This window comes from Colletes latitarsis, chromosome 2, assembly GCF_051014445.1.
Source record: "Colletes latitarsis isolate SP2378_abdomen chromosome 2, iyColLati1, whole genome shotgun sequence".
NCBI classification, from domain to species: domain Eukaryota; kingdom Metazoa; phylum Arthropoda; class Insecta; order Hymenoptera; family Colletidae; genus Colletes; species Colletes latitarsis.
Window position 1 is genome coordinate 30,062,667 of NC_135135.1, and position 25,855 is coordinate 30,088,521.

Here is a 25,855-nt window from a genome sequence, read left to right on the forward strand (position 1 = left end):
CTACATATAAGGGAAAATTTCCGACATTTTACACAATATTAAGGAGATTATACCGGTTAAACGATCCGTTGATCAGTTACTGTTGGCAGTTTCGTTACAATACCTAACTACTATGTATGTACTAGTTTTAATGAACAGAAACGATTCATTTAGTATACCGTATCCGTTCGGCGTGTATGCATGATGTATGCATGATGTATGCATGATGTATGCACATACATATTTCACTTTCTGTGGCGACGAGGTAAGCGTATATTATTACGGCTATCACGACACTGAAAGTACTTGGTAAATAATTCTAAATAGACCGTGCGTTTGCTTCGTAACAAACATTTCTCGCAATAAATAAATAGGAACGTCTATCATGTTTGTATCGTGTATGTATTTGAACAAGTAGTTATTACGTTATCGAAAATTCATTGTGATTCCTATTTTGTTCAGTCGCTCTTTTCTCGTTGGTACTGGAGCACACAGTCCTGAAATCCGGGTGGTGCGTTAGCTTATTACGAAACGAAGAGAGTTTATGAAACATATGACAGTTGTTGCTCTAAAACCAAGTTCTTTCTTGCTATACCGCGTTCCTATATTTAGATGTGCACTTGGCGCATCTGAAATGTTGGAACAGGTATATCTTGTGTGAATGACCGAATACGCATGACGGGACGATGCGTGTTCCCCCTTTGACGGCAGTAGAGTTCTTTCTGGGATGGGAGCGAGGAGAGAAAGAGAAAGTACGACAGAAGCGAACGAGCTGAAGGAAGCAAGGAGATCGAACACGAGGACAACGAAGCAAATAGTAGAATCAGGGCCGTACGATTACGCCAACCATTAGGTACATACATATACCGTCCCTCTCTCTCTCTCTCTCGCCGTACAATCATTTACCAATTTCAAAGTTTGTTATTTTAAGCTCTATACACGTACAGGTTTACCAGGTTTCGTCTTGGAAGTAAAAGAACACCGCGACGTCGCGACGCTTGCATTTCCCTTTTGCACGATATTAGAAACAATGCAGTTTCTCACGTTTCACTACCGTGTAGAATTCTCTGATCCGTTTTGTATTCATCGCAGCATGCAATTAAAGACACGGTGTAAAAAGTGTATTTCAACATATTTCCGATATGTTGGTGAATAGATTTATTCATTGTCTTGTATTCGACATTGTCCTTCCAGTAGAAAGGAATATAGAAATATAGAAAGTTTGATCCGGCGCGGCGCTTAATTTTGTCGGTATAGAGACGGGTGGAAAAAATTTGTAAATATTGTTCGTTCGACAGAAGAAAATGTAAAAGTAAATAGGGTTTATCGACGGCACTGAGCGCTCAGGTGGCAGCAATGTTGGCGTCGGGGGGGATAGAAGAGACAGAGACAGAGACAGAGACAGAGGCAGAGCCGAGGGTGTCGGTCGTTCGGTCGGTCGGTGCGCGCCGCGGAACAGTGGCGATTCGACTGGTGGAGCGATTGGGGGTGTGAGCGTTGCTGGTCCATCGGAGATAAGAGAGCGCGCGTGCGTTTCGGTTCCTGCGGCAACATCGCGCACTTCCGGACGTTCTTGTTGTTTTCGCGATCGTTCTGTCGCGACGCGCCGTTATCGAGCGATATCTCGCGAGTGCACGTGTGTGATGGATGTCAAGGAGTAGGCGTCGTCCTATGCGTGTTAAATGCCGAAATGAAACGTAACATGTCATCGCGGAATCGTAGTGTATATAACGTATACGCTGCCGGAGAAACGAAACGCAAAGAAACGAGGATAGAATATCGTTCAGGGTGCGGTAAATAATTGATTTGTTACGAGAAGCACGAGCGCGCGTCTTGCCTGGTGACGGCAAGATCTCCGATGAAGCTAGAATTGCCTTCGAGTATGGTCGGGAGTTCGTCGCCGCCGCGAGAGTACGAAACGACGAGCAAGAGTTACCTCCCGGAGACGATGCCGGTCGAGTTGCATACCGAAACGGTAGCTTGCCGTTTCTTAGAGACGACGGGGGTCGTTGGACGATGCAACGAGGAAGCAAACGAGAACGACTGCGCTAAAAAGAGAATCGAATCAGCTGGTAGCGCCAGGCCCGTCAACAATCGTCCGCGTCACAGCTTTTCCAAGAGTTCTGCGTCCCTGCAAAGCTTGGTAAGGAGAAAAAGTCGAAAACCCGGTGCGTCCTCGTTGCCCTTGGAAGCGGAATTGTCCTCGTACTCGTCGCATCCCGGCTGCCTCCTCGATACGGCCAAGGAAAACATCGTGACTTTCCGCGACGACGAGGAAACGTGCACGACGACGCGTACATCCACGCTTATTTACGCTTCGAACGCGCAACCTTCGTCCAGAGGAGCCAGCAGCAACGTTCAGGACATCTCCTCGACGGCGAATGTCGCGACCGCCACCACGACAAGCAGCACGAGTAACGTTACTTGGTCGGCGAGTGGAAGTCATTTCGGTAATACCGCCTCGTCTCTAATAAGGACGACAAGCGTGATCACGGCAGGACCGTCTACGTCTTCCTGGAATAATTCGACGGAGCAGGAGTCGGATTACGTAGTTGATCCGGTTCAGGGAAACGCTTACCACAAAGGACAATTTCTTGGCAAGGTAAGACACTGTTTGCAAATAAACGACCACTTTGTTCAGTTCATTCCCAATCATGGTCATTTTTCACATTGGCGGCGAGCGTTCTTTTCACTTTTCACCAATTATCTACACATATTATACTATAATATGGTCTAAAAGCAACGTTAACATAATTTTCGTATTAGGAGAAAGAAAAGGAACAACATTCCTATACGCAAAACTAACCTCTTTCTAACTAATACTTGTTTTTCGTGGTATATCTATAACAAACTTTATCATTTATTTAAATAAACGACTGAAACAATTTTACATTTCAAATGTACGAAATATGCAATGAAAAAACCAGCCTTAGACTATTTCAATTTGCCGCATTTGTAATTGTTTCAACACCAACGATCACGGGTCTATGTATATCCAGTTTGCAAATATTTTTTTACCATTATGCACAGACTTTTTATGGGATTTAGATCCAGACCAGTCGAAAACCCAAAATGACCGTGATTACAGCCTACCGTGCACATATTAGGCATATTTTTGGCATTCCTATCCCGTTCGAACACTCTTCGATCGGTATACATACATATATGTATATTCTCTATAGTTTCTCACAATTTTCTGCTTAAAATTTCTTTTTAACTATATCTGTTAATATACATAGATCTGTTTTTCCTTTTGTAGGTTAGGAAAAAATAAAAGCAGAATCGGTACAGTGTTTCGCGCAACGAAAAAAACTTGTTAGCAAACTGCCGTGCAAAAACTGTATCGTCCAATGTTCCGTTTTCGAGAACAACTACCGAAAAGCAAACGTCTACATATTTTGCGTAACGGATTTTACTACAGATTACGGTCATGATTTCTTCTGCACACAGTACGACAACGAAGCTTGTTTATTATTAGAATCACCTTTAACAGCTTTCGTATTATCGCTATTAACTATCAGTTTTTATTTCGAAAGTGATATGGCTCGATATAGTAATTACTAGTACGCATTATGTAGATATTATTTTTACATTAGGAACGTCGTCATTGTTGGATAGTAAACCAGCCATGCATGGACTCGTACAGTGATCGAAATTTCTACAATATCAAGAAATTTCAAAGAAATGCTAAAAAATAATTAAGAAATAATAGAAAGTAGAACTCGTATAGTTTTCGTGCAACCCTCGTTTATACATATGTATGTATACATATAGTTTTCCCACTCATTGTCATCTAAAGTTTTATCGTTATCGGTCGAGCTAGCTATCTTCTTCTTGTTCCTTTTCCTCTTTTTATTTTTATTCTGCTCTTGTTGCTCGTTGTCTCTCGCTTCTGCATTTATTTAGTTCTCGTTTCTTATCTTGGAAAGAACATACAAAGCCAAGGACAGACATTCTTCCTCGAAATTTCCAGACAGTTTTCTCCGAATTAACGTACCTCTAGAAATACTAAAACCGATCATTTATACGCATTCTATCATTCTCGATAGCGTCTATTGCAGCTTTATCCACTTGTCAAGAGAACATGTCGATGAAAGTATATTTTTTATCGCACTAATTACTTAATCTCTTCAGGGACGAATTGCTTTGTATAAACTAAATTAGAATTGTTTAACGAAAGACGAAAACATCTATAAATGTACGAATGTAATGTTGTCTGTTTAGATTGTTAGAAAACTGAATTCGTAATAAATTAACAGCACGCTAGTCTTGTTTCACTAAGAACGTTGGACTGTACATAGATACGTACATGTATGTATATCCGTAGGATGGCAAATGCACGAGTTTTCTATTCTGCATTCCCCAAACTCTATCGATTTCTCCTCGAATTACAAGGAGTATCATTTTTCAAATCTATAAATTACAATTTCCATTACATACTTTTTATCTTGTTTTTATCGTGAAAGCTTAATCGAACAAGTTTGTAGAAAACCTTGATTTTCAAACAAGCGAATTTTCTGTATATTTCAAGCTAAAAATTTAACAATGTTTCTTCTAGTCGTTCTCTTTGCCAAGCATACAATTAGAAAATAACAATAAAACGAGCCGTGCTCGGCGTTATCAGAGTTGATACTCTTTAGTAACACCGGAAATACAAGGTAATGCGTAACATTCGCTGTTTCTACAATTTCTTTACTTTGATATTTGGGTTAATAGCGACTGTTTACGTACTATCTGCTCTAATTGGTTCGAAAGTTATCGACCGTCATTTCTTCCCGCCGTATAACTCAAGTATGAGATTAATTGCTAGCATTCGTGTAATCCTGTACTTGAAATATCACTCGCCTACGATTCATGTAATATCGCATTTCAATCGACAGTTTAAGGTAATAATCGTTCGGTATTCTATTTCTATCATTTCATTTCATTCATTTTCATTCTTGTCGCGATAAACAAGTCTAGTAGATAGATAGGATAAGACGATCAAATTTTCGGGATCATTACACATGTAAGGGAAAGTTACATACATATGTATATTCCAGCAAAAGGAATCCAAGATTTCGGCATTGCGTGCTAGTATTTATCAATTTTCCTTTACTCGTGGCCTTTTTCTTATATTTATCTTTTTAGTCTTCGTGATAACGTTCACGTTCATAGTTTTGGCATACATATTGACAAGTGAAAAATAACGTCCAACTGTTTAAACATCTTTACCACAAACATGATATGTAATATTGTACAACAAAGTACACTAACGCAAAATGTTACAAATATTGCCACTGTTGTATGAAATTTTTATTTTAAACTAGCAAGCTTTTGAATATATGTATGTATGTATGGTTGTAGCGTTGCTCAGTGTGAATAAAAGAGCCATCTCTTTCCAATATCGAGGCAATCACGAGTTTCTACATAATACTATAGTAGATAAAGAATTCTACTAAAGCCAGATTCAATCAAACGAGAAGTGAAAGGTTTAGAAATCCGATGAAATGCAATTTTCCTTTCTCCGACAGGTATAGAATTTTCTTTTCTTTTCAGTTTTCCTATCAATCCAATATTTTCTATTGTAAAAATGTAGAAACTGAATTTGAACAAATTTAAAGATATTTCGGCAGGAACAAAGGACAAAGAAAGCTGAACGCGAACATTTTACAATCGTGGAATAAAATCCAATTGTTCGAAAAACTTGATTCAACACATTCCACGATCCGCCGAAAAAGATGACAAAGAGCAGCAAATACGAAAGCGTTACTTTCGTTACGCGGCAAAAATGTTTGTTCCCTCGGAATACGTATAATGCGAAAGAAACGCAGCAAAATTCAATTGAGAAATCTTTAATCATTCGTTTCTATTCCCGAAACTTGTAAAGTAACGGGAAACAATATCATCGAGCGTTGAAAATTTAATAGAAACGTGCGAAACAATCGAACAAAGCGAAAGAAACGCATTCTATACAATTCTACATATACATATTAATACATCCTCCTAATCGAGAAGATAAAAAATTCATATTAATACGTGCTGTATAGATACGTATAGTTGAGTTTGTTATGGCCATGCGAATCCTGCGGTGTAACGTGCAGTTGCCGAGCTTCGCCGGAAGCGTTAAAATGACCACCATCGGCCCAAGTAAGTATGTACCTACATACTTACAGCTCCCGGACGTCCTGTCATACAGTTTCTTAATCTTTCCGACACTTGGGATGTATCGTTGGATTTCGAGACGCAAAAAATGTAAATTTAGGAAACGGTAGAGATCATCGATCGATAGATCCTCCGTTTACTTCAAGTCCCGTGGCAGGAATGCGAGAAAAGTAGAAGGTATACACCTATTCCCACGTACACATTCAACTCTGGTTCGCTATTCGTCGCGGCAGTTACGCACACACACACATCAGGACACAAGGGAGCAAGATTACTACTACCTAGATGGATAGATGGGCGGTCCGACCGACTCCTCTTCGTCCCGCGTTCGTCCCCCACAGTACAGAACACATATTTCTTAGAAAAGCATTTACTTTTTAATCAATTTCTAATTTTTTATCATTTCGTACAAAATTAACGATACATATTGAAATTATTTCAGACACACGGGACATTTCTTGCCATAAATATGGAAAGATGTTGTTAATATTAACGGAGGTTATGTTTTCAATTTTAAAATACCGACAATACTGTACCGTAAGTTGTATGTACTAGTTTGTAACCGAGTAGTCGTCGAAGCTACTAATTTTAGCTTATAAGTTTTGTTCGTTTTAAAGATATTTTGCGTAAAACACTTGCAGCCTAAAGAACTTGAGAATCGTTTTGTTTAAACGCGCAGTCAAGCGAAGGTTGCCATACAATTGTCGCGTTCATTTAACACGCATAACAAGCGTGCAGAGTACTTTGCGAGATTTGAGCTTGTTAAAATATTTAGTCGTGACGACAGATGTCAAACGAAGCTCGAGTCACGATACAAGATGGGTGGAAAAGAATTTCTATACGTTCCGTTATATTTATTTTCTTCTTGTTTCATACATAGATACACTAGATATCTTGTAGAATATTTTTTGCGAATGAAAAATATGTAATCTAGGCATGCCTTTCATTACGAATAAGGTAAAACAGTTATTTACGTTCTGCCTCTAGGAAAGGTTATTGTATCAAAGTTGCATTTCCGATCACAACTTATGCAAATAGGTAAATAATTTTCTTATAACTCGAGACCAGAGTGTTTCTTCGCGAAGAAATCGCTTTGATTCTTCTTGAATCGTTATTGGATTCTTATTGGATCGGAGAGCTCGGTTATCAATCGAGTCCAAGTTAGTGCGTTTCTCTATAGTCTCTATCCGAAAGGGATTGATTTTCAAGCTTCCGCGCAGGTCATCTTGCGTGTGTCTTCCTTCTTTTTGTTACGTAATGCAATCTTTCGCATGATGCCGGCGCGGCGAACTGATTTCGCGACATTTGGCAAGCGGCATTCCGAAGCAACGGTGCACATCGATCGGTATCGATTCCACTGGCCGTACCAAGTCTTTATCTTTTGTCTCCGGTTCGATCAATCGGTAGCAAGATGCGATTTTGCGTGTGGCTTCTCGTCGGCAGGAAAGAGGGAGGGAGAGAGAGAGAGAGAGAGACGGATAATTGAAGAGGATGCACTCTCAAACTGTATCCTCTGTTGGAGAAAACCGGTCGTTGTTTCGTCATCCAGATTATCCGCACCAGGTTGCTTGGGCGTGTTACCGTGCCTCGCGCATCTCATGTTAGAAATCAAACTTTTAGTCACGCACGCTTCATCTTTGATACCTGTTTCATCAAATCAACCACCTAACGTTACCACTTTAAGTAGTTTAGTTCAGCCACTGTGTATCGGTCTCGATCACCTTTTTACTTACTTACTTGCTTCTTTTAGAGAGATATTTATCGTTTAATTGAACCCAGCAACGTCCCCTACTATTTTTCAAAGTCTTTCTTTCTCGTTCTTATGTTGGATCAATGTCAGGCTTGGCTTATAACTGAAACTTTAACGCTCGTAACTATACAAGACATCTTTCGTCCACGTTTGATTATACATGCGTATGTCATGTGTCAATGACACACGTCGTTGCGCCTTTCACTGATTGGCTCGACTCGAGTGTTCCTGAACAACCAGGAGGATAAGTTCAACGGATGGGTCTCTTCCTCTCCTTTCTCTGTTCCTCCGTATCCTTTTCTTTCCTTGTTTACTTCCTTTTTTCTTTCGTAGGACGGTGTACGTGCATAATACACGCAGTTCTCATCATTTCTATGCAGAACGGAATTCCTCCTGCCTATTAAATTAATTTCATAGATCGAGCTTCCTTGGGAATTTATTCTGTGCTTTCCACCGAACAAAGAGAATATTTTAACAGATGTATATTATCCAATTAAACGTTCCACTATTGTCGCGCACATCTTTAATAAACCCTTCTATCCGTATAATATCGTGTCATTATTATAATAAAACGTTTAATCGAGTTAAACATATTTTATACCATATTTTTTTCACCATTTTTATGTACCTAGAGATTTAATACTGAACGTTTTCATAGTATACATACATACATATGTAGCTATCGTCCGGTTCGGTTCGAGAAATTTCAAACTCATTTACTGCAGTTTCTATTCTTATCTGTTGCCCTGCCTTTTTTTACAACATCGTGGCAGAGTATCTACTTTTCATTGCCTGTGGCGATAGGGCGAAGAAATAATAACGGAATAGCAGATGTTTAGTAATTCTTGATGATTGTTTACGAATCGCTCATGAGACACATAACTTTGGTGTTTGGTTGCGTGAGATGACTCGCGAGCCTTTCTAGAGCCTTTAGCCTGAACTAGAAATGTCAAAACTAGCTAAATATTTAATTAAATTTCAATCTAGTTTGCCCCTTTCTAACGATGTGTTGTGCATTTCAATCTTTTCTATCGGGCAATGTATACATATGTATTGATAAAAAATTTATAGTTTTATCTTACGATGCGTTTCGCGCGTAATTCCTTCCGCAAAAGTGTAAGGGGTAGGCTGATAATCACCGCATGACTAGTGCTTTTTTTCGCCATTAACCGCGGGTTTACCGCATCTCCCATTTATAGATCTCTCGCGCCTAATCGTTCTTTATCGTCCTTCTTGGAAGAATGATGCACACGGCGCATTATGTGTACACGTAGGTACTTCCGTCTTTGAACAAAAGCAGCAACAGAAAAAACTCTTACCTTTAGACAGAAATTGCATCCCGTTTGCAGAATAACTTTCCAGATATTTTTCTAAACGATTTCTTTCGTCATCTTAATATTTTTTTATATTTCAATTGGCGCGCCTGCCTTATGGCAGTTGACATCCGACGAGCAGATAGATTGCCGTGAAATGGAATTTACGATCCCTTTCGCGAGTAAAGTGCGTCGACAGCAGCTGCACACCGTACAGGGGACCGAGCACTTATGAGGTTATATCTATACATATACCATCAACATTTTTAAATTATTCAACTTAAAAATATTGTACGCTTGTACGGCTGTCTGTTTCTCTGTGATCAAGTTCAAGTTCTAGTTCTATATTCTGGGAGGGGGAGAAGGTTCGAAGAAAAATTTCAGAACAAAAACCAAGTAAATCGATTGTCTCGTTGAAGGGCACTCGGAAATCAGCTGACAAAGAAACGATGGCTAGTAGGCTAATGAAAGGTCAAGCTCATGGAACGTCGATAATAAGAATAAAAATAGGATCTCGAAAATAATCAGTCGAGCTTCTCTCTCGACTATTAATCAAGTAGTTCGCGCTGGCGGCAGTAGAAATATTCTGCCCCGATTAGACAAACGTCTCATCTTATCGATTACTAAGATCGATAGTCGAGAAGCTGCTTTAACACGTATGGTCTAGAGATGGCGTTGGCAACTGTTACTTTTTAATCCCTAACCCAGCCGTTTTCATTGCTTACACTACTACGCTGCTATACAATTTCAATTTGCCGCATTTCTAATTGTTTGAATTTCCACTGAAGGGAGTTGGCGGAACACCAACGATCGTAATCCTTACGTTGGTAATTATGTCAACTATACTTGTGTATCGTTTAAGGAAAGTAAAAGATTTTCGGAGAAATAGATGTTCGTGCAAGCAAATCTAAAGATTGTACACGAATGTAATTTCAAATTGAAATTTATATCGAGGACGCACGCCTATTTCAGATTGCTTTCTGTGTAATTTCTCTTAAACGCAACTGTTTAACCATGCCAGATTTCGGGTTGCTTTCAAGGATTTCGAAAATAAACTTTGAATATTCGTGCCTATTTAGGGAATCGTGTCTGGAAAAAAGTTAAATAAAGAAATGACATGGTAAATTTATGTTTTCATTTATGAATCAACTATTTAATTCGTTTAATTTTAAATAAGAACGTTTAGGCTTGTTCCGTTCAAATGTGATGTTAAATTGTCGCGGTTCGATAAATTTATTAGTAAACGATTTGCTGTCCACGTTACGTAAAGGAAAGAGCGCCCCAAGTTGTCCATACCAAGAAGCCATTTTGGCTTCGTAAGTTTATTTAGGAAATCCTCCAGGTTGCTATCAGCGGTACAAAAAATTTAGACGGTGATTTAATTTCTGTGCTTTTAGGACTCGGTCGTTTCTTATTTGCTTCATTATACATATTACAGCGATACCTTGAGAATCGGTTGGTCTGGTTCTTGGAAATGGCTTCCCGTTTGTCTCGGCGGTCAACTATGTTTATGTTTCTCAATCTAACGTGAGATATCTGTTAGATATCAAGTGCGTCGTGTTATCTTGCTCACGCTCTCCGATTAACCTCCTTTCAACTTTGGTCAGTTTCGGTCCCGACTGTCTGCCAATATCCAACGCACCAGAGTCATATACATACAGGGTGTTTGGCCACTCCTGGGAGAACATTTTAATAGAGGATTCTCTCGGATTAAAATAATACGAAAATCAACAATAGCAATTTCTCGATCGAGGAGGGGTTTCGTTGAAAAGTTATTAACAATTAAATTCAAACATTTCAAATCGTTTGAAATTTTTGGTGAATAAACATACATACGTACAATAGTACAAACGAAGCCTTGATCGAGAAATTGGTATTCTTGATAATCAGTTTGATTTTTACCTCTAGAATCACCCATTAAAATTTGTTCCCAGGGCTGGCCGAACACCCTCTAGAAAATGCTTGGGTTAACGTGCATATTTCATTTCAAGTTGAATGTTCTAAACGCAAGCGTTCGCCGCATACTTTCGTGTATGTGCACCAGCTTCAAGGAGAAAATGAGACCCACGACCGGTTTCTTTGGTATGCCTTGCTGTATGTACCTTCGATTATAAAGATTCGATTGTAGAGAAACCATTTCATTTACAGTCCATTCACTTTTTCTAATCGACAGACATTACCACCGTACGCAGAGTTCCTATTCGTCCAACTTTATTTCTCAATTTGTCTCAATCGATCATTCGATCGATATTGTTTCAAACTTTTTTTCTACTCGAATGTCGAATCGAGCAAAGAATTTCTGTATTTGTTGGTATCGTAAAAGATATTGTAACGTTAGAAAGTGGTAAAGGATGGAAAAGGTGGCCTGACAATTTATCCGACGACTAATAAATATAAAGAAATACTCGTCGGTAAAGTGTGGAAAGAAGAGAGATAAGATGAAAAGGAGGCCAGCCAAGCTAAGGGAAAAACGAAGAAGGCAGATAATTAGAGCACTTGCCATCTATAAAACTAAACAAGATACGGCTGCAGTACTTATTTAGCGGTAAATAGAAACTACTCTGGCAGTTTGTCAAATCGACAATGTATATTTAGATGCGTCTACGCATGGAAATGTCGTCTGAAAATAAAACACACCCCCCCCGATACTGTCGTGGGTAATTAATTACTTCTGAATTCATAATCTTTCTTTACTTCATTCTTAATTCCGATTATTTTTCTAATCACGGTAGAGGCGAGACGACGCACTATTTAAACAAATATTTATTCAAACAATTAATTGCCTCCGTTTTCATTCCATTCCACGATAATACAAAGTCGGGCAAGTTTTCTGCAGACCTACAAATAGTGGGCCATACACATTTAAATGAAAATTTAATCACGAAATATTCGAACGCGGTTATACATATGTATGTATTTTAATGTTCAGGCGTCGATTTTTCTTGCCAATTTTCCTACGGAATTATTGTTACAATATTATTTTCAAATAATATGAAAATGACGGAACGTTTGAATGAAAATTCGTTAGATGCGGACAGTTTAGTTTCCATGTATTCACGTCTGTATTTTATTAATGGCGTCACCAGATTCATTCATAAAGTGGAATAATAAATATAGAACAGCCACTTGGAGGCAGCTGTGCACGCGTTCTTTGGTGTTTCGTAACTGCGTTGCCCTAATAACTGTCACTCTATACAAACAACTGTTATTCGTATAAACGCGAAACAGTTGTGAAAAGAAGCGGCGTAGGTCGATATTTAAATTACATTACTTTCACGTTCTATTCGACTACTTGGTCAGTTATTGTGTGGAAGATTGCGCGTTTGTTTGAAATTTCTCCTTATTGTCTTTTAAAATGGTATACATATACCTTTATTCTATTACTACTAAGAATAAAAAGACTGCTTGTTTCTATTAAAAGGCGAACCGAGAACAATGTAAAATTAGAAACAATTGGATGACCAGGATGACCAACTACATACATATATTAAGTAACGAGGACGGTTTTTTTAATGACAGAGCAATTAAAGAAAGTATCCATCTCTTTGGTAAAAATGGTGCAGACTGTAAAACGTGTCACTTGTTAGTTGCTTGACTAGCAAAACTTCCTTAGTTGTTTTAACGGCGTTCAATGATCCTGTTTTCTTCTTTAATTCGCTTAATCGATTCGAGACTTTTGGTCGGCAGTATACATATTTTTCAAGATAGAAGAACCGTGCAATTATTTATTTTTTAATCCACGATGGTCCATGTTGTTAAACGGACAACGCTGGACACTCGTTGTTGTTTATCGGTAGCCGGTACATTTAGTAATATACCTTTACGATCGGTAAAAATACGCACGGGGAATGTATTTATTAGGAGACTAGCAGGAATATCTAAAAATACACGCACCCTTGTTACCAACCATAAATGCCTTAACCGTACGGATGGCTTGCTATTTATAGCAAGGCAATACGGTCACTCCGATGCTAAAAAAATTTCAACAACCTTTTTCAACCGCTACTTAAAACCTATACAATTCTTCTATGGAAGAGATATTCGAATTAAAATTGTTACTCGTTGGCTTGTACGTCTATAATTCGTATGGTTTTTCGATGCTAATTTCAAGTATAAAATAATAATACTTACCCATCGTGTTGAATGGTTTCCTCTGTGAAGCAACTTTTACAATTTTCACAATTGTTAAACCATGTTCTGCTTCAATTACAGCTTTTAATCGTTGAAAATGAAACGTTATTGGTCTACCGGATCTTACCGGTTCATCGGTAAGGTGAAAAATTCCCTCTCGAAATTTGGCAAACCACCTTCGACGTTACCCTCGCACTTGAAACGATATTCTCCGAACGCGTCAGAAATATTTTTAACGGCATCTTGCATTTACTTTTTTAAACTCGTACATCAGCAATTACTTGGACCGCGTGTTTCAGACTGACTTTGATATTTCTTGAAAGGGGCATATGGAAATGTTTTTATAAACGTATCGCCTAAACAAGATACGGCCGTTTATACGATAAGACTAACGACACTATCTATGGGGTGACCTAAAAGTTTCGATCTCGCTATCGCACATCGTCGAGCGAATGTTGGAGAATTTCTATGACTTTGTTTATATCTGCGATACGATATACGATAACTTTATCGATGCAAGCAGTCGCTTATTTCGCTCGAATGTTCGCGTACTCTCTAATTTTCTAATCTCTTAACAAATGGATAACCCTGCACATACGTATGTACCTTGGACCGTGTGACGTGACAGTCGCGACAAACCAAGTTTTCGTAACGTCGCGAGATATTTTCGAACGAGTTATTCTGGTAATCAGCTCGCCAAATGCACACGCACCCTTTTTAACTAACAAAACACCAACGTTGTCGTGCGTATTTACGAGCCACGGTAATGCACGACGAGCTTTTTCTGTAAAAGTGTTGTTCGAGGGGGGGGAAGCATGAGTTTGACAATTGTGGGAAAGAACGCAACGTCGCGTCGTGGAAATAGTTTTTACTCGAATGTTCGCAAAACGTACCGTGGCAAGGCAATAAACGATCATTGAAACATGAAAGCAAACGTTCCCGAAGAAGGAAACCCTCTCGCTCAAGGGGGACATTGCACATTCGAATTGGAGCTTTTCATCCGTTCCCCTTTTCTTTGTCCTGCTTAAAAAAGAAAGATATTATTTAAAATAGTATCATAATAGGCAGACGTAACGTTAAGCGAAAGAAACTGTTCCAATTGTTATCGACATGTCCTTTCGTTTAATTTTCAGGGTGGTTTCGCGAGGGTGTACCTGATGACCGACGTCAGCAATGGAAACCAATACGCCTGCAAAATAATTCCAAAAAATCGAATGCAAAAAATTCATATGCAAAAGGTTCGTATAGAATATCGGTAGGAAAATAACCGACGTACAGGGTGTTTGGCAAAACTTTGAACAAAATTTTTACTAACTAACCCCCGCAACCGAAAATAATTTTTCCGTGAATCTTTAACGTCGGATTTTCTTGTTGGAAATATCGCAGAGAGAGAGAGAGAGAGAAAGAATATAAATAAATAGTCATTGTGATCGTTTAACAGCATAGCATCGATTGTAGTAGTCGTTATGGATATGTCTATAAAATATCTGTTATCTAGTGTCTATAACGACAAAGTCATGTAAATGATAGAGGTTGGAACGATACTGTTTAGAAACGGTTCACCGCCATGAGAAACATAACAGTAAGAGCCGAATGGCGCAAAGATCGCGATTAAAGTTTTTCAGGTGGCCTCGAACGCTCAGCGAGAATAATATTGATCTATTCCTTGTAGATCGCACGAGAGATTATGATCCACAAAGAGCTGAATCATGTGAATGTTGTCCAGATGCATCACTACTTTGAGGATAAGCTTAACGTGTACATGCTTCTGGAAGCCTGTCCTCGAAAGGTATCGTATGTCCCATACCTACCTGCTTGCACGGTACATTCTCTCTATACGCTCGCAAGAATTTCCCAACCTTCTCCTTTCGAGCCAGCCCGATCCCCCTTGTATTCGAAGAATGAGACAAGTTCGCGTATATGTATGTATACCTGTTAGATAAAGCCTCGTTCTTCCGAGGAACTTGGTCAGAAAGATCAGCGAGAGCTCTCCGAAAGGCAGCCAGCTTACATCCGACTGTGCGACAATTTAAAGAAATAGAATTGCTTCGATGTTCCTTCCCCTGGAAGGCTCAAGAATAATACGTTCGCCTTGAAATAGACATTCCGCTTTAACAAATCTCTAACAGTTTTATTTAACGCACGGTTAATTTGATCATTGTCGAATTTTACTAGAAATCAATCGGTTTTATCAAGTCTCGGTAACAGCTCGTACGGCCAGAAAAAGGAACAAGCACCACTTGCACTCTCCGCGGCTGATCTGTTCACTCGTTTGTACCGTTAGGATGTGCCGGACCGTCAGCTAATCGCTTGATTATTCCTCGCTCGAATCGTTTGCACTACCGATACAAACCTTTCTACGCGTAACAAACTATTCAAAAATTTATCGAACCTTTCGCGTACATCTATACCGCGCGCGTTCTCACACGAACCAACAACAACAGTTTTCTAAAGTAGTTTGCTTTTCCTCGTAATATTGTTATTCTCGCGCGATTAATCGGAATCGGTCTCGCGAACGTGTCTCCAATTATGGCTTCTCGGGAAACGATTAACTAGTTTCTATTTTCTAAATTCGCGGTAAAATAATTACCCCATTGTCGTAGCGAGTATGGTAGAAATTACATTCTCTCAACTATATTCTGGTAACGATATAAGCCACGCCGCGCAAACATCGATCTCAAAAGACAAGTTATGGTTTCTGGTGTGACATAACCGGTTAATGTTTCGCATCTAACGGGTTTCTTCCTTGTTTCCTGCTGAAAATTCTGATTTATCAACACAAATTCTTACAAGAATTTTACCTTGTGTACGCTGTGCACGTCACTTTTCTTTTATATTGGATTAATCGATTTTTGACAATCCTCGTTGGACACGCGACAGGATAACTGTTATTTCTCTTTGACAGAGTTTGATGCACGTGCTGAAGTACCGTGGCAAAGTCACGGAACCGGAAGCACGGTATTACATGAAACAAATGGTAACCGGGGTTGCGTATATTCACTCTCAGAAAGTTGTTCATCGAGATTTGAAGCCAGGAAACATGTTCCTATCGGATCGCATGATCGTCAAGATAGGAGACTTTGGACTGGCGACCAGGCCAGACGGACAGCGCAGACGAGTGTAAGTTCTCTTTTTTTCTTTTTTCTTCTTTCTTCTTTCTTTTTATACAGGGTGTTTGGCCACCCCTAGGAATACTAATTTCTCACCCTGTATGCTTGCATCACAAAATTTATGGTGGTGTTCGATTCGACGTTACAGATAGTTTTCTTTGTATGCGTAGGACAATATGCGGAACACCGAATTACATCGCGCCGGAAGTGTTGTATAAACAAGCGTACAGTTACGAAGCGGATGTTTGGGCTCTCGGATGCATACTTTATGCACTGCTGGTAGGGCAGCCACCTTTCGACACCACCACGCTAACGGAAACTTATGCCAGGATATGTAACAATCATTACCAACAAGTTGACGACACGATGGCGAGTCGAAGCGGGCAGGATCTCATAAGATGGCTTCTCCAACCGAATCCTGAACTGAGACCGTCTTTGGAAAGGGTGAAAGAACACGCTTATCTCACCAAGGAATACGTACCAGTTTCCTTACCTCATACCTGTTGCTACCAAATGCCACACGCCTCGATAATCGATCCCATGGCGTCGCCCTCTTCCAACTCCACGGCTTCTAGAAATCAGAAATTCAATAAAAATCAGGTAAATTTCCCTATTAGCCGTTTTACGTTCAATTATTTCATTTCAGAGTAGCCCTTTTATCTTTTTCCTCGTCGGTTCTACGAACATTTCTTTTCATTTTCTATCTACGTATAATCATATGTCCACCGCCATAAGATGGCGTGAAATATGATCGTTTGGAAAAAAAAACTGTTCAAAAACTCGAATACTTGGTGTGCTTAAAATATTTTCGTTTTATCGAATATGTGGAATTCAGCGAGCCATTTTTTCATAGATTGATTGCTGGAGGTGAAAGATGGATATTATATCGAATTTTATTTTATAGAAAACTATACGATCGATTATGTTTAATTAGAAGACGTTCATAAATTGCAAATAAAGGGTTCGACATTTAAGATTACGTTAAGAAGATTATCGCAAGATTTTGAAATTATTTCGTAAATTGAAACAACAATTAATCGTATATCGTCGGATGGCAGAGCCAAATATTTATTGGAAGTGAAAAGGACTCACGTAAAAAAAAATAAATTGGATTATTAGATTGGTAAGCGCAGAAAATATTACAGAATGTTATACGACACCAACATCAGCTTTGGATTAGATTCTAGAAAGAACGATAGAGCAGATTATATCCCAAACAATACACGAGGCAGTATTAAAAGCAACAGCCCTCTGAACAAACGGCGGTAATTTTTACCAAAAAAGAAAAAAACCACAAGAAGAGAAAACAAAATTAAATCGAACAAATGATACACGGATAATCACGAGTATAACCGAACCAAAGTATAAACAAGGATTCGAAAATCGATAAACCACCATCGCTCCCAAGATTAAGCGAAAGTTGGTTCAAACTGCAAACTTGCACGTTTACACCTTAGAAGAAAGAGCGCAAGTTATTTATATTCACAAATCTGTAAATCCATATGCTAATAAATACATATTGTATTTGTTCCGACTTGCGTATTTTTCGATACCGTAATTCGGTATCAACGGTAATAAAATATTTCATTTCGCTTTTGATTTCATTTCTACATTGGCAAAATGTTTTTACATGGTTTCAGGTTTGGCCAAACATATTATCGCAAGAATTATCGCATCGGTACCAGCAACAGACAATGCATGTGCAGCAGTCTCGGCAACCGCAACAACACCACCACCAGCAACAACAACAACAACAACAGCAACCGCAACAGCAACCGCAACCGCAACCGCAACCGCAACAGCAACAGCAACAGCAACATCAAAGCAACAGATCTCGGAAAAGTTTGCGAAAAGGGATGAAAGTGATCAGTTGGTTGGCCAAAAAGCTTCCGAAAGTTCCAAAATTCAGACAACGATTGAGCAGCGTCCTTTGCCCGGACCATAAAAAAATGGGATACGTGGCTCAAAGTGTGCTGATGCACCGAGCATTGGAGGCATGCATCGCCGAAATAAAGCATAAAAACATGTTACAAAATCCATCGTCCGTAGAGGACGTTGTGCCCCTTTTCATCACAAAGTGGATCGATTACTCGAACAAATACGGCCTAAGTTTTCAACTTTCTGATAAGTCTGTCGGCGTTCTCTTCAATGACAATACGAAAATTAGTTACACACACGACAGAAGGTCGGTATCATTCTTTCAGTGAGTTTTTATATTTTAACAACATTATTAAATTAAATCGGTTTTTCGATCAATTAACCAGAGTAACGATTCGATTTTTGGAAAAGGATACTTAATATTAGGTCATCCCATATCTCTTCTGTTCAGTAACCAACTATTCCATGTATAATTTCACCATTTCATCTTTTCCACAAAGCATTATACCGTCACTGTAAAACATTCCTTTATATTACGCGTAATTGTATCATTATTTCGTTTCAATTTAAAGTAAAAAATTAAATCTAACGAACGATATTCTTGCGGCGGTTCTTACTTTACAGTCGAGCAACGTTTTTACTTGGGATTGTCATATAATCAATCCATTTCTCATCTCCAGTTACCAAACACTAGGAAAAAGTCACAAAAAATTAGTAAAATTACATTCAGTTTGTTTGTGCATCGTTTCCATTTAATTTTGCTTGAAACCGTTTTAGAGATGTAGCTTTTTCCCAATTGCATGGGGGACGACACCGTGGATATTCGCGGAATCAAAGCGCGAAGCGTTCAATATTCGATTTAATTCTACTTAATTTGTTTAAAAATACGTTTCCATTTGCAAAGAAGGGTGGAGTATATGACTACCGAGGACGAAGTAACGAGATACCATAGAGAGGACGACGTCCCTGCTGCTCTGCAAAAGAAGCTCGAATTGCTCCAACGTTTCACCCAATATATGGATAATTACATGACCGAAGGTACAAAACATTATTACACGAAATATAAATTAATTCTGTGCAGAGAAGACACAGACACTCCGACTTTTAGTTTTTATTTTATTCGGAAAAGTTCTTAACATTAGATTCTTTTCTAATAAATTTCCATTGCGATTTTTTAATGGCATACGTACATATGTATACGTATATTCAATATGCGATGCACTGTAACTTGAAAATTGCATTATACTATAGTGTAAGCGCGTAATTAAACTCTGTTAAAGGTGGTGAAATTAAGGAATATCGAACCGTTTCGAAGCAGCCGAAAAACGTTTGCATACCGCGAATGAGAAGATGGTTGAGAACAGATAAGACTATCGTGATGGAATTGACGGTACCTCTTTTACAAGTGAATTTCTTCGACGATCATACGAAACTGGTAGTTTCGCAAGAATCGCCTAGCAGAGGTTACTTAATAACGTATATCGACACTAGCAGACATACGTCTTCTTACTGGTTGAATGATCTCCGGGATTTCGGCTGTACGACTGATCTTTACGAACGTTTGTATTACGTGTGTAAGGTGTCTAAAGAGTTTGCAGAAATGCAGAATAATACGATTGCTTGACCATCAAAAACACACAACAAAGTACATACATAGCTCGTTGAAAGCTTCAAGTTCATCGTCCGACCGACGTCAGAATCCCTGTCTTTCGTTAACTGCACCCGTGCAACAGAAAATTTAAGCTATTTTTTTTATTTTATATTCTTGACAAATTATCCAAGAGAATTTCTTGAATTTTATAATACATGGAAGAAAGTTATACATATGTATATGTATACGTTCTCAAACAATTACCATTTTATCGTCCAAACTATGTTATCTTACGTATAATGTACCAAAGTACACGACCTACCCTATCATACCTACATATACGAATTTCATTGTTATGTATTTCGTGGTTTAAGCAACGCATAGGCAAAACTTTTATTTATACGAGTACGTTAGGTTAATTTTTATCGAATTGTTGGAAAAATCTTCGTTACAAGAAAATGTTACATTTCATATTTCTATTCCAAAGAATTCTTCGAATATTAAAGAAACTTTTCGATAAATGCTAAAAAGAAAAGAAAAGTATATTATACTATGTATAACATGCACTTGATAACCTATTTTATTATCTAGTATTAATAACACGATGTCTAAAGATAACAAGTACTAATTTTACATCGTAATAAATATTTTTATATAATAAAACTAATAAAATAAAATAGTTTTTAGTGTACGAAATGAACAAGTATAAATATAACAATGTCATAAAAGTGCTTTACACCATTATACATAACAAAAACGTGTATTGAAAAAAAATTGTTAGCAATTATACATTACTAATTCGGTTTCCAAGTTTAATCGAAATGTTTGGTGCTCTGGGTGCAGCTGAACGAAAGACATTGTTGGATGAACGTATGGAAATGTCAGGTACGCCATGTTCAGATTTTACGAACAATTATTTCGTTTACAAAGTATAAAGAAGTTGTGATACGTTATGTTTTCTATGCGGTTAAACAAAATCAATAAGTAGATAACAGATAATCATTGATAGAAACTTGACGAATAAGAGACACAGTTTTACCTCGTTTTTGTTCCTTGAATCTTTAGAATCTCTATAGTCGTTTCCATAGATTTTTAGTTACGAATAAACGCAAAATTCTGTAGAACCTCATCGAGAGATCCAGGTAAAGATTCTCGTTGAACAATCGTGTTACTTGCACTTGGCGAGAATTTTATTTCCAGTGCTGTCTCTAAGATATACATATACGCACAGTAGTGTGAAATTCTAAACATCATTTAACGCAATATCAAACACGTTACTGTGCATACACTTGTTACAATTACACAAATACAAAAGAAATTCTTAACTTACAAGTACAAAAATTCTCTACATAAAAATATGATTTTTAATCACTTTTAATCACAATTTAATTTAAATTTTATCTTAATTTTCTTTTAATGCATACTTTTTTTTTTCCTTTTCTTTTTCTTTTTTACCTGAAAGCACGTTTAAACAATTTCTAGTAATAACTACATAGGATTATCATTCGTTGTAGTTTGGAAAAAGTATTTAGTTAAAAAGTCGAAGCTTGAAATAAGTGCAATACATACACGCAAATACAAACAATTTCTTGTTTATTTTTCTATATTTTTTTAGATTTCGTGGATTTGCACTGAATCGTTAACAGATATACATATAATTTGTGTGGTAACATTGTATATTGATTTTAGTTTGGTTGTTACGATTAGAAAGAAGGTTAGTATGCTTGTGAAATATCTTTACCAATTAACGAGTCATCGAGAGCATTTTATAACGACGAGTGTTTGTTTCGTCGTGAAAATATTCTTACCTTTGTGAAAAGTTTGATCAGGGCTGTCCAACTTTATGCTCAGGAACATTATCGTTATTATATGTATAATAACAAATAACGAAATGATACGAGATATGTATTAGAAATGGTCAAGACTAAACAAAACAAAACATGCAAAAAATTAACGTAACGAATATTATTATTCAATTAGAGTAGTGGAATACTTTATAATAAAAGAAATGTACTAGGGAAAAAAAAAACATTTTTAAACAATGCCGGCAAATATTCGTAATCCAAGTGCCTACATTAAAGAAATCTCTTTGTATTGTAAATGTAGATTTTCGTTACTTTGGACGAACTTAATTTTTTTGTGAATTAATCGATCGTCGGATTGCAACACGAATCGAGGGCACCAGTTGGACGGCTTTGTCGTAATTATTCCAAATTACATCTATTGTTCGATGTATGTGCACATCAGTGAACACATAACGTTAAGTGGACCAATTTAATTGGCTTATGAGCGACGTACCGCACTTATTAATTGTTTTTCTTGGAATAATTGTGGTGCATAATCGTTTAAATTAATCTGTCGTGACTCTTCCATGGTAGAATGAAAATGATTGGTTTTTTTTTTGTCGGGTAGAATCTCTATCGACACTTTGACTACCAAGTCGCCCATTTATGAACAGGATTTTACCCCCAAAAATTTATTCTCAAGTTGAGACGTTAAAAGAAAACGATCTAGGCCGGATTTACGAGAATTTTTAGGTTATGTAGTTTTGGCTTGGCAGTGAACGCGTTAAAAAGTAAATACTATGTACCTAAAAATCGTTCCATTTAGCATTTACCGAAACGGTACCATAACATCTACCGCAGATCTGTATTTTGATTTTGGTGCCAAATGTTTCAGTCATGCGTGGACGTTGACGACACGGGATTCATCCGTTTGTCGCACTGGACCTCGTAAATGATTAAAAATGGTTCCATTCAGGCTTCGGTTCTTATGTATTGTTTGTGTACAATTTCGAATACGGCACGGCACTTGTTAAATTTTATTTTTCTTACAGAAGCGTAGCAAAACTTGCAATAAATTTGATTGTGAAAAGGTTCAGGAACCTGCAATTCCATTTTTACGAGGGCCAAGTAAGTAAATGGATGAGTCGATAGATTGCATGGAAGGAACTCGAAGTACGGTATATCTCATTAGACGGCTATACGTAATACCATATGCGATGTACATATGTAGGTAGAAATCATGTTTACGCGGTGCCGTTTTCACGTGTTTTTGATACGGTTCAATACTTGATCATTCGATCGTGACACTCGTTAGACGCCTCTGCGGTGAGATACTAGAAATTAGAGAGGTAAGATGTCGACACGAATTATTCGCACATTCTTAAATTAGAGGTCTAAAGATCCTTGGTAATCCTAGTCATGCTCGTTTTTCGCTTTGCTACGACGACAGCGAAAAGGGTATCACTGCCAACAGTTTACGCCGCAGTAGCGCGTTGTTGCTGTATCCAGGCTGTTACATTAGTAAACGCTATTTATTATTATTATTATTATTATTATTATTATTATTATTATTATTATTATTATTATTATACTACAGTTATTAACTCGTTAGTAATTTTTAATTAACCTTTGTTGCACATTTCGTCTTGTATTCGTCTACAGTTTATCGTAGTTTTTCTTTATTACACACAACAACGAAAAACTGAGAAAAGAGCAATAACTTAAAACACACACACACACACACACTTACCTAAACGAAATCTTTTATCGATACTACAACAATTACTATTATTATTATTATTATTATTATTATTATTATTATTATTGTTACGCATTTGCATGACGTAGGGTCTATGTACATACAGCGACGCGACGGGAAATTGCTGGAACTGGTTTTATCACCATCGAGGCTGCGATTTGTGCGAGGGAGATTCAAACGAACTCGCGTATTGTAATGCGTATTATTATTGTAGGAAATTCAACGCGAGGAAATCTAGGCGCAAACCGAGCATTTGTAGACCGTTACCGATACTTTGTGTATACAATGTAGTTTCGACCGTTAGAGGTAGGCTGTATGCTTGTGGCGCGCATATGTGTGTGTGTAAGAATCGATCGGTTGGCCATGTCGCCGGTTCTCGGTCGAAGGATCGGGAATATTCCATGGCACGCGCCGAGAACTTGCCAACCGGGGAAAGGAAGAAACAAACGCCGATCGGGACGCTGGATATATAAGACCGAGCCCTGCGTGGCCGGGGTCTCTCTCAGTCTATACGAGCTATCGTCCTGCGCTAGAGAACGTTTTCAATCGCTATTTAGAAATATCTAAAGAACAGTACCGAATAAAGTTGTTCAAGTATTTTTACGTATCGAGTTGTTTGATTTCCGCGCGTCTCGCCGAGCAGAGCGGTTCAGCGCTCCACGGGCACCGTCCCACGACCTTATTTCCCTAACCCACCGACCACGTGTTCGCCAACAAAACTATTCACTGAATTAGTATCGATGGGCAGAAAGCTGTAGTGTGTGCGTAAATACATGTGAATTGGCAGTGCAGTATTATCAGACGGCAAGTGCCCCTCCACTTAGCACACAATGCACAACCACCTTGTATATGAGTGTGAGTCTATCCTTGTTGCTCTCACACAGCTGAATTCGACCTCGCATCACCGGGATGCGATATCGAATCTCGACTGCCCAGGCATTTTTTACTTTTCGACCTATGAATCCGCATATAAGCAAAATACCATAATGTAAAAAAAATTTCAAAATTTTTCTTTGCGGAAATACACGTTTCAAGACTCCCTAATCATATTTTAACTATTAAAAAAAAGACATATTTTATTTTTACGTGCGTTCATATATTTATACTATTTATGCGATTGAGTCTAAACAACCGAATGAATTTCAATGTAATTAAAAATTTTTAAATCTGAAAAAATTTGGAAATACTGTCCTATTTGTCCTCTTTGTTTAGCAATTTAAAAAAACGCTGATTCGTTAAAATCAATCATATTAAAATAAAAGACTGGAAAATTATTCTTTTTTCAATGGAGGAAACTCTTTTACTTGATCTTTTTCGAAGGCGAAGGTGAAAAAGTCGATTTCGCCACGGCAACAACAATGGTTGGACGCGACGCATGGACGTTCCCCCGAAATAGGGGATCGGTTTTTCTTTTCCAGAAATGCGAGCGAGGCGATCGAAAACGCGAAACGCGTTAGTTGGATAACGGAGAGAGTCGCGAGGTTCCGTATGAAATAAAAAGACACGACCCCTAGCAACAGCGTGCGTGTTTTCTTTGGCCGGGTTATTTTTTATGTGTCTACGTATCAATGAGATAAATTCTTAGGTATTTTAATAATCTTGAAATTTTTAAGTAACCTTAATCGATTGATTAATGTCCAATTATGGACCGTACAGCTTTCATTTCGTTAAAAAATAATAAAATTTCGGAAATTTCATTCTCTGTCTCACTTGCTCTTTTCTTCATTTCGAAAGATGTTGGTAACGAAATGGTAATGGGGCTGTAGAGCCCCAGAGAATCGGGCCGAAAAAATACATTAGGTGATAGGTCGTATAACTCGTATATACCTCGTCTGTGATAATGCTTATGATCGTGTGTCTGACAATGTGTCGTTGAAACTTTGAGAATATTTACGGATTTTATTTTTACATTTATTATATGTATGTACCGAATATAGTATATGTCTTTAGAAATTGCTGTATAAATACATAAAATATGAACGTTGACGGGCGGTTTTGATAAGGTACACGTTTTAAACATACGATTATTCGAAGGAAGTTTATTTAAAACGATTAATGTGATTTTATTTTGTTTTCTCATGTGTACACACGTAGATATACATATACCCTATGTATGTACATAAAAATCTACTTATTTACTGAAAATACAGTATAAAATTATTACTCCATCCGCTACAGTTAATTTTCCTTTTTACAATCGGTTCTAAAAATAACAATCGCGGTAATTAAAATCCATAGAAAGTAGAGATTTAGATGTTGTTAGAGTAATCCTGAGTATACTTGTTGTTTGTACATAGGATAAAAACATAAGGAAAGAAGCGAAAAGGGAAAATGTACATTGGATAGCAAATAAAATTTTCTTTCGAAAAGTTCGACTGTTAAAATTATGTTACTAATTTAAAGGATCAAGTTTCGG

At 37.9% G+C, this 25,855-nt stretch overlaps 1 protein-coding gene across 2 annotated transcripts; it reads left to right on the forward strand.

Annotated features, from left to right (window-relative positions):
- Positions 1–1,289: 1,289 nt before the first annotated feature.
- Positions 1,290–25,823, forward strand: LOC143351930 (serine/threonine-protein kinase PLK1). 2 transcript variants are annotated; one of them, XM_076784026.1, is made up of 8 exons: positions 1,290–2,581; positions 14,451–14,555; positions 14,990–15,106; positions 16,223–16,437; positions 16,598–17,027; positions 18,068–18,612; positions 19,210–19,343; positions 19,586–25,823. In XM_076784026.1, exons 1-8 carry the CDS (start codon positions 1,838–1,840, stop codon positions 19,927–19,929), a joined length of 2,634 nt encoding a protein of 877 aa, XP_076640141.1. In that variant the 5' UTR covers positions 1,290–1,837; the 3' UTR covers positions 19,930–25,823. The 2 variants fall into 2 exon arrangements, with proteins under 2 accessions (XP_076640141.1, XP_076640142.1); XM_076784027.1 differs by having other exon boundaries at positions 1,291–2,581; positions 19,213–19,343.
- Positions 25,824–25,855: the final 32 nt, after the last annotated feature.

Excerpts from the sequence above, each read along its gene's own strand:
- LOC143351930 (XM_076784026.1), top strand. The coding sequence starts at position 1,838 with ATGAAGCTAGAATTGCCTTCGAGTATGGTCGGGAGTTCGTCGCCGCCG. Across the intron at positions 14,556-14,989 it reads AAAAAATTCATATGCAAAAG|ATCGCACGAGAGATTATGAT; the intron begins GTTCGTATAGAA and ends TATTCCTTGTAG. Across the intron at positions 15,107-16,222 it reads TGGAAGCCTGTCCTCGAAAG|AGTTTGATGCACGTGCTGAA; the intron begins GTATCGTATGTC and ends TCTCTTTGACAG.